The sequence below is a fragment of the Nilaparvata lugens genome, chromosome 7 (genome assembly GCF_014356525.2).
Source record: "Nilaparvata lugens isolate BPH chromosome 7, ASM1435652v1, whole genome shotgun sequence".
Lineage (NCBI taxonomy): Eukaryota > Metazoa > Arthropoda > Insecta > Hemiptera > Delphacidae > Nilaparvata > Nilaparvata lugens.
This window is the reverse complement of record NC_052510.1, coordinates 63,431,730-63,448,373: the sequence shown is the minus strand read 5'-3', so window position 1 is coordinate 63,448,373 and position 16,644 is coordinate 63,431,730. Positions and strand designations below refer to the sequence as shown.

Here is a 16,644-nt window from a genome sequence, read left to right as displayed (position 1 = left end):
CCCCCTGGACCCCCCGACTGGATCGTCCAAAGAATGAGATCAGCAGGCTCGCTTCGCTTGCCTGCATTTTTCATTTGAGCATTTTTATCATAATTATCCAGTCGGGGGTCCAGACTAAACGTCTGGCTAAACGGATATGGCGGGCGAAGCGAGCCTGACGGCTAGTAATATAATATTGCCAGGATTGAAGTAGCAGTGCCCAATCAATTTTTTCGCGATAAATGCATTTAAATCTTCAACTTGGTGCCAACCTAACAAAGTCAACTCAACTTAGTGCCAACCTGACAAAATTATTAATTTAATTGCCAGTTGTTAACAACTGTTTCGAAGAGGTACTCTATCTAGATTATAGTTCTATAGTAACATATGATATGGAAATTTCAATTTTATTGAGATTGGGAGAAGAAGAATATACATGCTAAAAGACGAACTTTAAACCCTTAAAAACCACCCTTAGAGTTGAAATATTGCCAAAAGATTTCTTAGTACGCCTCTAAAGGGCCAACTGAACATACCTACCAAATTTGAACGTTTTTGGTCCGGTAGATTTTTAGTTATGCGAGTGAGTGAGTGAGTGAGTGAGTCAGTCAGTCAGTCAGTCAGTGAGCGAGTGCCATTTCGCTTTTATATATATATAGATTAAAATTATAAACTCCAGCTGCGCTCTCGCTGAAATAGACACAATCTGCTATGGAAAACAATGTAAACAAACTCTACAGAAAAGTTTTCCATCTGATGCTGACGTCACGATTTGGAGATATGGCAGTAGATGTTGGCTTCATCGACTTTCAGTATGAATATACAATAGGCCGTGTCTATTCTATAACTGGTCTTAGGTCTTTATAATGCCTTACCTGATAACCTGAAGGGGCTGGAGTCGGAGAGATTCAGAATGGAGTTGAAGAGGGAGCTGGTAAAGCATTGCTTCTATTCCATTTCCGAATTCTACGATCACTTTGCCGGCACCAGAGAATCGACTTCAACTCTAACGATTCGTTGAATTAGAAAACTGAATCTCAGTGAAAATTGACAAATCCTTATACCCCTTTCACAGGATGAATTAAACTAAAGTAATTTATTCATTCATTTTTTACTACTTCCACACCGCTACCACTGCTCTGGTTGCCCTATCTCGAGGTAATTCATTCATTTGTTCATTCATTCATAAATATTTTACTACTTTCTTGCCTCCGCTACACTCTCGCCGAGAGTTTTGCCGCCGAGTCACTCGCCGAATGTGTAACGTCTCCAATTTACATAAATCGGAGCGAAGGCGAGCGGTGGCATAGTAGGCATCCACACTCTCGCGTTCCTCGTCATTCGTACCAACTCGGCGAGAGTGAAGCGCCGTCATAACATTTCTTCACAATTGGATAATCTATAATATAATAGAGGAAATAATTGGTTTATACATTTACGAGATAGGAAATGCACGAATGACGCATCATTAGCAACTTGAAATGATCAACTTGAAATTTTGTATAAAGATTTTTAATTTACCTTACCGAGGATAGTTATAGGCCTATTTTGAATTCTTCAATATGTCAGAAGGTCAAGATTTCAGTTAATCAAGATTTAAAATAGACTATTGCGGAGCACGAGATAGCTGCTAGTCTATAATATAATAGAGAAAGAATTGGCTTATACACGTACGGGATAGGAAATTCACGAATGACGCATCATCACGTCTGAATTAATTGACCGATTAACTTGAAAATTTGCATAAACATTTTTAATTTACCGAGGATGGTTATAGGCCTATTTTAAATTCTTCAAGATTACAGTATGTCACGTTTTTAATCAGACCCTTGCAAAGCACGGGTTACCTGCTAGTCTTCTACAAAATGTTCACTTTCTTGTTCAGGGCCAATTTTTTAAATAAAAAAAGATAGAAGTACCCTATTCCAAAATATATTTTTATAATTCCCGACATGTTTCGGCCTTGTCTAATTTCTAGTTGTGTTCAGATCAAGGGAACGTAGGCCAATTTGTTGGATCAGATCACTACCTCCGTAAACAAAGCCGTAGTGCATTCGTGTGACGTCAGCACAGGTAGGGCTCCTACACCAATAAAAATTAGTTGATTTCAGCTGATCTATATCAGCTAGTGTTTTTATTGGTGTAGGAGCCCTACCTATGCTGACGTCACACGAATGCACTACGGCTTTGTTTACGGAGGTAGTGATCAGACGCACTACGTGTACCTGGACTATAAGTTATTTTTGAATATTATTATTGATGAGTTTAATATTTTAGTTAAATTAATTCTGTTTTGTCTAATTTCTAGTTGTGTTCAGACCAAGAGAACCTGAGCCAATTTGTGATATTGACGCTGGATCAGGCTCGCTACGTGCACCTGGACTATAAGTTAACTTTGTATATTATTGATTTGTTCAATATTTTTTTAATTTATACTGTTTTATATTATTTCTAGTTGTGTTCGGACCAAGAGAACCTGGGTCAGTTTGCGATGGTGACGCTGGATCAGGCTCGCTACGTGCACCTGGACTATAAGTTAACTTTGTATATTATTGATTTGTTCAATATTTTTTTAATTTATACTGTTTTATATAATTTCTAGTTGTGTTCGGACCAAGAGAACCTGGGTCAGTTTGCGATGGTGACCCTGGATCAGGCCCGTTACGTGTATCTGGACACGGCGGCCGTGAATGCTCTGAACCTCCTGCCCACACCTGGGGCATTGGCCCATCGTAAGAACCACAGTGTGCTCGGACTATTGGACAAGTGTTGCACGCCTCAAGGTCACAGGTCAGAATTTTTTATTTATTTATTTATATTTTTTACAAAGAAGCACTGATTGGGACAGAAAAACTAAGGATACTCCTTGTACTATTTCTCTCCCAAATTTAGATAACATTTTAAAATTCCAAAATAAGGTTATGATTCCACTTTACTAAAATTAAGTCTATTTTCAATCAAAAACAACGAAAGCCAAGATTTTTAAATTTTGACGGTTGAAAACAGTATAAAAAACAAAAATATCACACTCAAATCACCATTAATTGGAAAATTTTAAAAATAAAAAAAGAATATGTCTTTACATTCATCAGGGCTGATCCTGTTCACTCTATCCCAATCATTCATATGATTTTAATAGTATAATTGAGAAAAGATAGCACTAGTAGTTCTGTGAACAGTATACCTCTTGCAGTAATAAACCACACCCCCCTCCAATACTATCCATCAGAGTAAATTCTGTCGTGTCGGCGAAATATCGGTGTATAAACGACTAATGACTGTTTGGGCTGTTGTATCAACAATTCTAATAATTTGTTGTAAACAACTATGCAACTATCATAAAAAGCTTACAGAGTTGAAAGTAGAGAAAAGTGGGGAGAAAATGCTATGCTACTACGAGTTATCAATTGCATGCCTCATTGCATGCAATTAATAATCCACTCAACAGCTGATTTATGATCAGCTTTGAGTTAGGCTATCAATTGCATGCAATTAATAATCCACTCGATAGCTCAATTATGATGAATGATTCTATAGTCTGATTTTTACGGTAATATTGGCGTGTGAAGGAGGCTCCTTTTTCCTTTTATATTATCCTTTTAGAATACAAAATTTCCAAAAAAAAATGTATATACGTCGACGTGCAATTTTAAAAGGAACATACCTGTCAAATTTCATGAGAAACTATTGCCGCGCTTCGCCGTAAATGCGGAGCATAAATGTAAACGTATAAACATGAAGAGAAATGCAAAACCGTCGACTTGAATGTTAGACCTCACTTCGCTCGGTCAATAAGAAGATATCCCATGGTATGGGTTGCTTATGAACCAAATTTCACTGTTAACTCAAGCTGATAATCCTAGTAGTTGTTATTGGTGAAGCTATGTGACGCTGGTAGTCTTTGGTTAGCCGTTCTAACACTTTCACCCCAACAACACAGTAATAATAGACAGTAACCGACAGTAATCGGCTTGAGTTGCTATATTTTCTCTATCTATTTAATAGTTGACCGAGCGAAGTGAGGTTTAAGATTCAAGTCGACGGTTTGGCATTTCCCTTAATGTTTAAATGTGTATATATTGCGCATTTACGGCAAAACGAAGTAATAGATTTTCATGAAATCTGACTGGTATGTTCCTTTTTTAATTGCGCGTCGACGTATATACAAGGCTTTTGGAAATTATGCATTTCAAGGATAATATAAAAGGAAAAATAAGCCTCCTTCATATGCCAATATTAGAGTAAAAATCAGACTATAGAATTATTCTTCATAAATCAGCTGACAAGTGATTATACAGATGTGTGGAGAAGCCATCAGTCTATTGCTGTATTTCCATAAGGTCTATAGTTTCAATCAGGTACTTGTGGATGAGAATACTGCGTGAGGTCTACTGTTCACAGAACTACTAGTATCAATAGTATTCAATTGTTTTATTTTCTAATTGAGAAAAACAAAATAAAAATTGTTGTTGTCTGTTATTGTCTCAGATTTGATTTTAATTTATTGATATCTTTCTACGTTGAAAAGCTGTATTTTTTGTGTGTTAGATTACTGTCACAATGGGTGAAGCAGCTGTTGAATGTCTCTAATTATAGTTGAATTCATTGATTATTTTTGCATTTTTTGTCTCGGATTATTACAACAATGCGTAAAAACGCATTTGAAAGATTGGCAAAAAGACGTTAGACTTTGCAGCCGTTGAAGTCTCATATTTGAATTGAATTGATTGATATTTATTTATTGAATTTATTTGATATTTGTTACAGATTGTTGTCACAATGGGTGAAACAGCCGCTGAAAGACTTGGCGGCCATCAATGAGCGCCTAGACGTAGTGGAGTGTCTACTGGACGACATGGAGCTGAGGCAGTCTCTGCTTGAAGACCATTTGCGCCGCATTCCCGACCTCCACGCGCTCGCCAAGCGCATTCAGCGCAAGAAGGCCACTATGCAGGATTGCTACAGGTAAACATATTGTGGGGTTCACGTTATGCCGCATCCACATGTTGGCCCCCAGTGAAGGCCAATGTCGACCAGCGCCAGTGTGTGGATGGGTGGTTTTCCAGCGCTGGCTACCGCTGTCAAACCAACCATTCACACATTGGCGTTGGATGACGTTGGCCTACATTAGGCCAACATGTGGATGCGGCATTATAATGATTGCTACAGGTTGGGAGAATTATTGTTAGTTTGTATTCAATCAATCAATAATTCTATTCATATCAAAACAATACAATAATACAAGTAATCAAAACACAAAAATCACAATAAAAAATAATTTTCCAATATAATACAAAAACAGGCTTCATGGCGGGGTGTGCTGAAAAGAAAGAAAGGAGGAAAAATACCTAGCCAACTATGGTAAGTGGTATAGAACTACTGATTTGAGACAAGATGGTATTTAAATTCAAATTTTTTGTTCTGTAAATAATCTTTATTCACTTTTTGTGTAGTTGAGAAGTTGATATTGTGGTAATTATCCATATTAAATAAAAATACTAAGAAATTGTCAAAAAAAAACACAGATTTATTGATAGATAGAGAGACCGGTTTCGATTGTTACACCATTGTCAATCTCTGATGAACTAAAACTAAATACAAGAGAAGCAGAATTTATATTAGTTGGCGAGTACTGCTATTGGTCAAGGGCATGAACGCCTGCCATTGGCCCTGCTAGACAGTCTCCTCCCACTTAACGGTGTCACAAAATGGCGGTATGAGCAACAGACTCGCCATGATAACAGAATTTACTTTCATTACAAAATAAGAACCAAGGAAACAAGTAAAAGATAATAAAACAAATATGAAAATAGAAAAACTATTGACTAATGTATGCTTGCAAATGTTATGATAAAACTAAATTCGTAGTGTTGTATTGGTTGAAACGAATCTGGTCATTTAAACTATATTGGAAATTTTCCTTAATTACTCTTGTTATTTTTTAAAGCCTCTAGAATATTAAAAGATCTGCCTTTGTTATTAACATGCAGAAATGCAACATTCTCCTCAACTGTGAACTTGTGATTATTTGTTATCAAATGTTCTGCAAAGTTAGATTCCCCATTAATAATGAATAATATTATTTATTTATTCGTTATAACGTGGAACCTATTCTATTTTTGAATAAATTTATGTTTGTGGCAATTTCAATTCACCATGTTGTATCCTCACCTTGTATTTCAGAATCTATCAAGCGATGCAACGCCTGCCGCACCTGTTGGCAGCGCTGAAGAATCAAAATGGCGGACATGCGCACTCCACGCTGCGCAGTGTGCTGATTGAGCCGCTGGATGAGTTGATCGGTGATATGAGCAACTTCCAGGAGATGATAGAAACCACGCTCGACATGGACTATGTGGACCCGGGGCGAGTTCCTTATCAAACCGGAGTTCGACGAGGATCTTCAAGGTAAGACCATTGCTTCACTCGACTTAGTTACCTAGCAACTGATATTTAAGGCTGTGCAAAGGCTAAAAATTAACTTTCTACTGGTGATATTTTTCAAAGTTTTTCAATTTGTATAATATCATCAAGCTATCAAAATGAAATAGTTTTCTCAGGAAAACATTTTTTTCCGATCATTACTTTTTGAGATATGAGCGCCTAAAGTTTACATTTTTGGAACAGAACATTTCAAATTCGGTTAGAGATAAATCCATGAGATTTGGAGGATTGATTCTTCATGGTATTGTAGATCTAGTGAAACGAGAATTTTCTAAAAATATAAATTTTTAATAAAGTTTTTTTGTGTAGCGCCTAAGTTGAAATTTTTGGGACAGAACATTTCAAATTCGGTAAGAGATAAATCCATGAGATTGGAAGGATTGATTCTCCATGGTATTGTTGATCTAGTTAAGTCTTACTTGAAAGTTACAATGAAAAATTTCTGAAAATATCAATTTTTGAGAAAGTTATTCAATTTACCAAAAATAACTGAACAAGAAGTTATTCTTGGTAATCTTTGGTAAATTGAATAACTTTCTCAAAAATTGATATTTTCAGAAAATTTTCATTTTACTAGATCAACAATACCATGGAGAATCAATCCTTCAAATCTCATGGATTTATCTCTTACCGAATTTGAAATGTTCTGTCCCAAAAAAATTTTAATGTAATGATTGGAAAAAATGTTTTCCTGATAAAACTTTCTCATTTTGATACCTTGATATACAAATCGAAAATCTTTGGAAAATATCACCAGTAGAAAGTTTATTTTTAGCCTTTGCTCAGCCTTAAGCCTAGTTTTCATTAGTAAGAGTTAGTGGTAGACTTTCCTGGGAAAGTACTAACTATCTTGTGAACTCTCCCAATGAAAACGTTCATGGTAGAGTACATGAGTAGAGTGGGATAGCACCGTGGGATAGTACTCTACCACTTGCCTTCCCCCACCACCACTTCTCACTCTACTCTACCACTACTATGCTAATGAAAACAGTCTCGAGCTAGTAGAGTAGAGTCGAGTATTGTTCCGTATTGACATTTTAAGGTTAGTTCTGTTCACTAGACAAGACACTTTACCTACTATTCTCAATTGTAGTGAAAACAGTTACTCGACCAAGTAAGTAAAGTAGAGTTAGTATGCCAGTTACTCGACCAATAACTCTACTAATGCAAATCAGGCTTTAGTACGTTGCTGCTACCATAGACAAAATATAGCATAAGAAGATATCCCATGGTTTGTAGAATTCATTCAACGATTGGAAGTTTTTTATCAGATTTAGTGTTGTGTATCAAGTTGAGATGATACGGTATCATATTGAGGTGATACTGTATCATTTTTGTGATACCATATAGAGAATCAGGATGGAGACCTAGATTTTGGAGAACTAAATCGAATTAATTCACAAAGCCCTTCTCGCCTCACCCTTCTTCTCTTATTCATGCTTTGGAACTTTTAAATACTAGAATGGCTACTTTCTATTGACTTAGCTGTGAGCCATTCTCTTTTCAGTCTGTCTATCTGACCATCTGGTCAAACTCTTCTTCATTTTCCCAACTTGTTTTGGTCAGGAGTAACTCTAGCGGCCAACGGCTTCGGGCGGACGAGCTAATAGAGAGGGCACCCCTTTGTCCTGGAGTTTGGAAACGGGCTCCAAAGGCGGATGAACTGCAAAATGCGGTCAACGGCGTAGAGATGAGGAAGAAAGGAGAGGACGAGCACCTCATTAAAGATCCACACAGGATAAGTCCTAGTAGAATCTAATGGCTATGCTTGCAGCGAAATTTAATTCCGGAGTAAGCTCCTCAATCGGATCTCCGGGAGGAGCAGTTTCAAGTGTAACTGAAGGATTGAAGTGCCAGAATGAAATCAGGATTGGCACGTGGAACGTAAAAACCATGAGTCAGGGTGGTAAAGTTCACAATGCAATACAGGAGATGACACACATGGAATTGAGTATCATGGGAGTGAGTGAGATGCGATGGCCGGGCTCAGGTTCACTCAACATCCAGGATCACCGGGTCTACTACTCCGGAACAGACGATGGAAGACATGAACTTGGAGTTGGGTTCATAATGACAAAAGAAGTTGCAAAATGTGTTGACAATGTTGTCCCAGTCTCATCAAGAGTGATACTGGTGCAACTCAAGGCAAAACCAGTCAACATAAATATCATTCAGGTCTATGCACCGACAACTGATGGAACAGATGAGGAAGTCAAAGAGTTCTACAACAGCATTAACCAAATAATTGAGAAACTCAAGAGACATGATTTGACAATTGTCATGGGGGACTTCAATGCTAAACTGGGAGAGGGCAGAACATCGAGTTCTGTGGGGCCTTTTGGACTGGGTAACCGAAACACTCGTGGAGATGAATTAGAAACTTTCGCTGAATCGAATCAGTTGGTTGTGATGAATACATGGTTCAAACTTCACCCAAGAAGACTGTACACATGGAAATCACCAATGGATAGACCAGGAAGAATTGTAAGAAATCAGATAGATTTTTTGCTGGTCAATAGAAGATTTCGGAACAGTTGTATATCTGTCAAAACATATCCTGGGGCAGATATCCAATCTGATCACACACCTTTGGTTGGCAGGTTTAAGGTCAGATTGAAGAGAGTTACAGTCCGGAAGGTAAAGAGTTATGATCTCAGAAGACTGAAGGATCCTGTTGTACGGCAGATGGTGAGGAATGACTTGAATGAGAGATTGAGAGTGGGTGGAGATCTGGAGAGTGTGGAGGGGGGACTTGCAATTGTAAAGGAAACAGTGAAAGGTATAAAAGATCAATACCTAAGAAGGGACCCAAGGAAGTGTAGGTCATGGATGACTGATGAGATACTGGAGCTTATGGAACTGAGGAAGAGTCACAAAGACAATCTTGTTGAGTATAGAAGGATCCATACTATCATTAGAAGAAAGATCAGGGAGGCCAAGGAGAGAGAAAAGGTTGAACAGTGTCAGGAGATAGAGCTATATCAAAGTCGCTATGATAGCTTCAATGTCCATCGTAAAGTAAAGGAAGTGGCTGGGAAGTTCTTTTTTAACAAAAGTGGTCGGTTAGCGGATGTACACGGCAATTTGGTGATTGATAAGGATGAGAGGAAGAAGGTGTGGGAGCAATATTTAAAGGATTTATTCCATGACCTCAGAGCACAGCAGCCTGTCTTTGAAGATTACACTGGACCGAAGATTCTATTGGAAGAGGTGAAGGCGGCTATGAAGCAGATGAAGGATGGAAAGGCAACGGGACCGGATGAAATATCCATTGAATTGTTGAAGTTAATGGATGAAGAAAATATGAAGACAATAACCAAAATTTTCAACCACATATACTCAACAGGAAAAATCCCAAATCAATGGCTGGAGTCAGAGTTCATTGCAGTTCCAAAGAAGTCAAGTGCAAAAGCCTGTGGAGACTTCCGAACATTAAGTTTGATGAGTCACATGCTTAAATTGTTTTTAAAAGTCATTCACAAAAGAATTTATAACATATGTGAAGAGCAAATTTCACCCAATCAATTTGGTTTTGTAAAGGCTGTGGGAACAAGGGAAGCTCTGTTTGGTGTGCAGATTCTGTTTCAAAGATGCAGAGATGTGGGTTGTAATGTTTTTGCATGTCTGATTGATTACAAGAAGGCCTTCGACCGTGTTCAACATGAGAAAATGATAGATGTCTTGAGAAGAACTGGGATTGATGGAAAAGACCTATCAATTATAGCCAACTTATATTGGAATCAATCAGCTGTTCTCCGAGTAGATGGAGAACATACAGAACAGGTGAAGATCCTGCGAGGAGTGAGACAAGGTTGCATACTATCACCTATCATTTTCAACCTATATTCAGAGCACATTTTCAGAGAAGCACTTGAATATATGAATGAAGGTATCTCAATCAATGGAGAGAAGCTTAACAATTTACGCTATGCTGATGATACCATTGTGTTCTCTGATTCCATAGAGGGCCTGCAAAAGCTGATGGATAGGATTGCAGAAACTAGTAAAACCTATGGACTTGATATAAACTCAGCCAAAACAAAGCTCATGATCATTAGTAAAGATGACATCCAAGGAGCAGAGCTGTACATTGGTCAGACGAAAATTGATAGGGTCACACAATACACCTACCTTGGAACTATGATTAATGAGTCATGGGATAATTCTCAGGAGATCCGGTGTCGGATTGCAAAAGCCAAAAGTGCTTTCATAACAATGGGGTCTGTTTTCAAGAGCCATGACCTCACCTTGCATACGAAGATTCGATTACTGAAGTGCTATGTGTATTCAGTACTGTTGTATGGTGTTGAATCATGGACTCTAAAGCAAAGCACAGTAGCAAAGCTCCAAGCATTTGAGTTATGGCTGTATAGGAGAATCCTGAGGATACCATGGACTGATAGAATTACCAATCAGGAGGTGTTGAGGAGGATGAATATGGCCCCAGAACTGGTTAACATAATAAAATTCAGGAAGTTGCAATACTTGGGCCACATAATGCGCAATAGGGGCAGATATGAGCTATTGCAGACCATACTGCAGGGCAAAATAGAAGGCAGGAGAGCCCCAGGTCGAAGAAGAATATCCTGGCTGGCCAACCTGAGAGCCTGGTTTGGAAAAACCTCCATTCAATTGTTCCGGAGCGCAACTAACAAAGTCATCATAGCCAATATGATCGCCAACGTTCGAAACGGACAGGCACCTTAAGAAGAAGATATAGAGAAAATACAGCATAAGAAGATATCCCATGGTTTGTAGAACTCATTCAAAGTTTGGAAGTTTTGTATCAAATTATGGTGTTGGTTATCATGTTGAAATCATAGTGTATCATATTGTGTTGATACTGTTTCACGTGTGGTGATATAGTATCATTATGTTCTGATACTGTATCATTTATGGTGATACCATAGAAGCATAGAGAAAAGACAGCATAAGAAAATATCCCTTAATACAGAGCGTTTATGTTCCAAATTTCACAGTTGACTCAAGTCGATAGTCCTAGTAGTTATTTTTCGTTAAAAAAACAACTACTCCTATAGTTAGCTTCCAAATGGTGCACATTGGAACCATCATCATGATGATAATCATAAACATCAACATGATCATAATTATCATATCCATCAACAAGATAATAATAATCATAATCATGACTCTGATGAAAATGATCATGTTCATGACGATTATCTTCAAAATTATCATGATTCAACCTTATCATTGTTTATCAATTTTATGTGAGTTCTTTTAGGTCTGTTCACAGTGATGTCGATTGAAACTTTCTCCGATGCCAAGACATTGGTTGGATAGAAGCATGTACGGAAAAAGTGAATAGAGCTGCGGTGTGACCTATGTCGCTATGTGTGATGCTAATTCGAGATTTATAGCTGAATGGGCTTCAGCAAACGACTGTGCAACGACCAACCATTTATGTCAGTGATTTTAAACTATGTCTCACATAGCTATGTTTGATTTTATGTAACGACTCTGCAACCAGGCATGAGATGATTATGATCCAGATGTTCATCATTATAATCAAGTGTTTTTAATTTGCAGAGGTGAGGGAGAAGATGAACGATTTGGAGGAGAAAATCAAGAGTCAACTGAATAAAGCAGCTCGAGATTTGAGCTTGGATCCCCACAAAACCATCAAACTTGAGTCCAATTCGCAGTATGGATATTTTTTCAGGGTTTCTCTCAAGGTAAGTAAATGTTTCAAGTAACTTACTTGACTGACAACTTCTGGGTAAATTTATGTTTGACAAGATTTAGGCTATGTATGAATCTATGGAACAAATAAATAAATTATTATTATTTATCTCACAAATACAGAGTGTCCTACAGAAGGTGTTACAGACGAAGATCATGTAGATTCTGCATGAAAGTTGCTACAAAAGATCTTTAGTAAAGTTTTCTTATTTCGACCTTAGTTGGAGATATACCGATCTTTCTATATATTTTTTAAAATGTCAATAACTATCAGTCATAATCTATTTCCAATGATACGGTTGTAAACAGGATGAAATTTTCAATAAGATTCATATAATTTCATCCTTTGTATGACGTTTTTGAACCTTTGAGCGTTCAAAATATAATTTGGTTTTGAACTCGACGAATGCACTTTTTTCAACTAAGGGTAGATCACTTGAACAATATGCATTGAAATAACACTATTTTCAATCAAGTTTAGAAATATTGAGTAGCTCTGAAAGAAATGAATAAGGGCCCCAAGCCACATGAAGCGTTTTTGCACTGGCGGCGGACGAGTCGGCACGGCAAAAAGCACTTCAATTTGTTGATTATCAGCTGATTCCCGGACGCCAACCCAATCAGCTGTTAATCAGCTTCGTGCCCTACCCGCTGACTCGTCCGTCGCCAGTGCAAAAACGTTTCATGTGGCTTGGCCCTTATTCCCAATCAGCTGATAATCAGCCAATAGGAGAGCTTCCTGCCCTGCCGACTCTTTCGCCGTCAGTGCAAAAACGCTTCATGTGGCTTGGCCCTTATCAGTAAAATAATAATAATAATATTCGTATGGCTTTTATTGGTGGGAGCTCCTGACGGAAGTTCCACCTCGCCTGAATATATCATTCAAGCCGTCAATGGGCCTTACGATTGTCATACTTCAGCCGGGACCGACAATATAACATGCCCATCCGATAACACGGGAGTGACATGTTCAAAAACTTTTGGTGATGAGCGGAGGACACAAGTCAGTTGAAGTAGTTTTTAAGTCTTGATTCCAATTTCAACTCTCTCTAGTACTTGTTATTCTCTTGAAGTGTTTTTAATAGTTTATTTCTTGCTTGTTTTAGGAAGAAAAGGTTCTCAGAGGCCAGACCACATACACAGTTCTGGATTCGGTTAAAAATGGCGTCAAATTCCGCAGCCAGAAATTGACAAATCTGAATGAGGAATACTCGCAATTGAGGGAGCAGTACACTGAAATGCAGAAAAAAGTTGTTGGTGAAGTTATCACCGTTGCAGGTTGGTAGAAGAACATTTACTCCTGGAAACGCATACACCAGTGTATTACAGTATGATATTCAGGCAATAATAGAATAAAACCAATAGACAATGAGGTCTACGTTAAAGTGAAATCAATAGACAACAGTGAGTTCCACGATTTTAGTAGCCATTTGATAAAATGTCATATTCATAATTTATTCTTAATATATTTAATACTTACTTGAATGAATTATCGACCCGTCTCCTGTCGAGACAATCAGATAAACTTGGAAGATCGATAAAAACTGATTGATTCATAGTCTTCCAAACGTATTTTGTTGTTGAATAAGGGCCAAGCCACAGTCGGCAGGGTAGCAAGCTCTCCGATTGGCTGATTATCAGCTGATTCTCGAACGCCAACCCAATCAGCTAATCGGAGAGCTTCCTGCCTTGCCGACTCGTTTAAAACGCCTGAAAAGAACGCTTCATGTGGCTTGGCCCCAAGTGTGGGGATTAATGGGATGAACCTCAAATTCTGAATTGTTGTCTTTCTAATTTGTAAGCTTACTATAATGAGATTCATGTTACAAAGTAAGCACCTGATTGATATTGGTTTGCAATCCTATTCTATCATTAGACAAAGCAGATTACCTTATCCTTTCTATCTTCTCAGCGTTGCAAAATCGTTTGTAAATTTTGTGGGATTGTATAATGGGTACCAGAATATATAATCTCAATAGTTAAGGACCGCTCATGGTTAGAGACATACTCGAGAGCAGAAAGAGTAATAACCATTGTTAAACAATGGCTTGATATTAATACATTGAGTATAAATACATCAAAAACTAAATATATTACATTTTCTCCTACAATAGTTGGTCAGCAAAATGATGCTATGAATTTAAAAATACATACAAATTGTGATTTTGAGAAATGGAAGGATTGTGCATGCCCTCAACTAAAAAATGAAAAATCTATAAAGTATCTGGGCATCATGGTTGATTGTAACCTTAAGTGGGAGCCTCATATAGAATATATTTGTAAACGCTTAAAATTTATTTCCTTTATCTTTTATAAAGTCCGTAAAATATTAGACATTAAATTACTTAGGGTCCTTTACTTTGCCTATGTTCAATCGGTGCTGCAATATGGGTTAGTGGTATGGGGAGGAGCGTATGATGTTTTCATGAATAAAATTTACATTTCAAAAAATGATAATAAAAGCAATTCTTAATAAGCCAAGGGTTTTTTCTAGTAGTGAAACATTTGCCGAATTTAAAGTGATGACAGTACGTCAAATTTATATAAAGAAACTTCTCTATTATGCATGGATGAGGAAGGAGGAATTTACAGTGAATAATAACGTTTCTATGTATAACCTGAGAGTTACATCTCATAACATTTATAATATTAACTATTCAGATTTGACAATAGTGCGAAGACAATTGGGGTATCTTAACTCAAAAATAATAAATATCATGCCAAATGCATTGTCAGAATATCTTTCTAATAGGGGTAGACAGAGGATGGAACAGATAAATAAGTGGGTTGTAAAAAAATTTTTCTTCGACATCAGTCAAATATTATAATTACTAGTAATTTATTGTTAAGTTCGATTTTTTGTAGCTTTGATTATTAGTAAATAAATTTTTATATTGTCTAAACAGCTGATACTCTCACTCAGCGGTCAGGGTTTTGCCCTTGCTGGGTGGTGCCATGTAATTTTAATTTATTTGTAATAGCATAATATATTATTATAATCTAGAATATTTCTTTTGTACGTTTTTTATTTTGTATTTTGTTTTTATGGGCAATAAAGATGTTAAAAAAAATTAATGTATTATTAAATCATGGAAGATTATGTAGAAGAATATTAATTATATTTTATTCGCTCAGTAAATATACTTTTCAATGATTAAATAATAGATTGTCATCATTGAGAATGAATATTTTGTTAATTGATTATATTTGTACATTGTTGAAAAAGCCTTGATTGATCAAGGATGTATAGTTTTGCTTTGCTCTTTTAACTCAATTCAGAGATTGCCGCTAATGCATTGTGTTTACTACTATCTAATGTATGTAAATCACTGGAATATGTGTAAATTTTTGGATATAAACGTAGAGAAAATAAAGCATAAGTAGGTATCTCAAGGTACAGGCTATTTATTTTCCAAATTTCTTGCCGATTTTTGTTCTGTTGACTACTGTTAGGCTCAACTCACACTTACGTGACTCAGGTCGAGAAGAGACTCGACTCTAGTCGAGAGCATGTGTTTCCAAATGGGTGACGTCGCGGAGACTAGAATCGACTGGTCTGAGTGTCACCATTTGGAAACTCGACTAAAGTGCGAGATAAATTACTTTTAACGCGGCTCTTTCTCGAAGACGGAGAGGTCCGATGCTCTATCCTCCACTAATCACTCCCACTACCTAGCAGCATTCTCCTTCTATTGTGTCTGAGTGAGAGAGCTTTGTAACGCGACGCGGCAACACTCCCCTCAATCTATTGCTGGCAATGTTCCAAGTAGTGTACTGGTCAGCAGGTATATTGGTTTGTGTATGTTCCAGAGATGTTTTCATCACAAGAACATGGAGCAAAATGACACGGCGCATCCAATTGTGCGCAGGATGTCCGTCTGTGTCTTCGCTACAAACTGTGGAGGGAGAAATGGGTTTCTCCTCTTCATGTTAAAAGTAATTTATCTCGCACTTTAGAGTCGAGTCTCTTCTCGACCTGAGTCACGTAAGTGTGAGTTGAGCAGTGAGATTTGGAACATAAACGCCCAACGCCCTATAACATGGGATATCTTCTTATGCTATCTTTTCTCTATGATATAAATTCATTTACCTACTTACTTATCTATTTATTTCTTCATCTATTCATTCATTTATTTATTTTTGTCGGCAGTGTCCTACGCAACCCCCCTTCTACAGTTGAGCGACGTACTGGCATGGTTGGACGTAGTGACCAGTTTTGCAGCCGTGTCGGCTGGCGCCCCAGGCCCCTATGTGCGCCCCAAAATGAGCGCCCCCTCTGAGGGCGTCGCCCCTGTCATGCGTCTCAAGCAGTGCCGGCATCCTTGTCTCGAGATGCTCACTAACACCACCTTCATTCCTAATGATATCGAGATGGAGGGCGGTAAGTTGATCAAGTAGTTGAAGTTGAGTTAGAAGTAGTTGAAACGTTGATTAGTCGGTTATAAGTTGTTTAAAGTGGTTGAAGATGAGTTAGAAGTAGTTCAAATTGAGTTGGACGTGGTTGGAGTTGAATTAGAA

At 37.6% G+C, this 16,644-nt stretch overlaps 1 protein-coding gene across 1 annotated transcript in view; it reads left to right on the top strand.

Moving 5' to 3' along the window:
* LOC111064441 (DNA mismatch repair protein Msh2) overlaps positions 1-16,644 on the top strand; it is a 42,752-nt gene that overhangs the window by 12,239 nt on the left and 13,869 nt on the right. Inside the window, 7 exon segments of the mRNA XM_039433375.1 lie at positions 2,582-2,769; positions 4,747-4,944; positions 6,163-6,340; positions 6,342-6,387; positions 11,974-12,119; positions 13,233-13,404; positions 16,277-16,507. Coding sequence (XP_039289309.1) covers positions 2,582-2,769; positions 4,747-4,944; positions 6,163-6,340; positions 6,342-6,387; positions 11,974-12,119; positions 13,233-13,404; positions 16,277-16,507 — 1,159 coding nt within the window.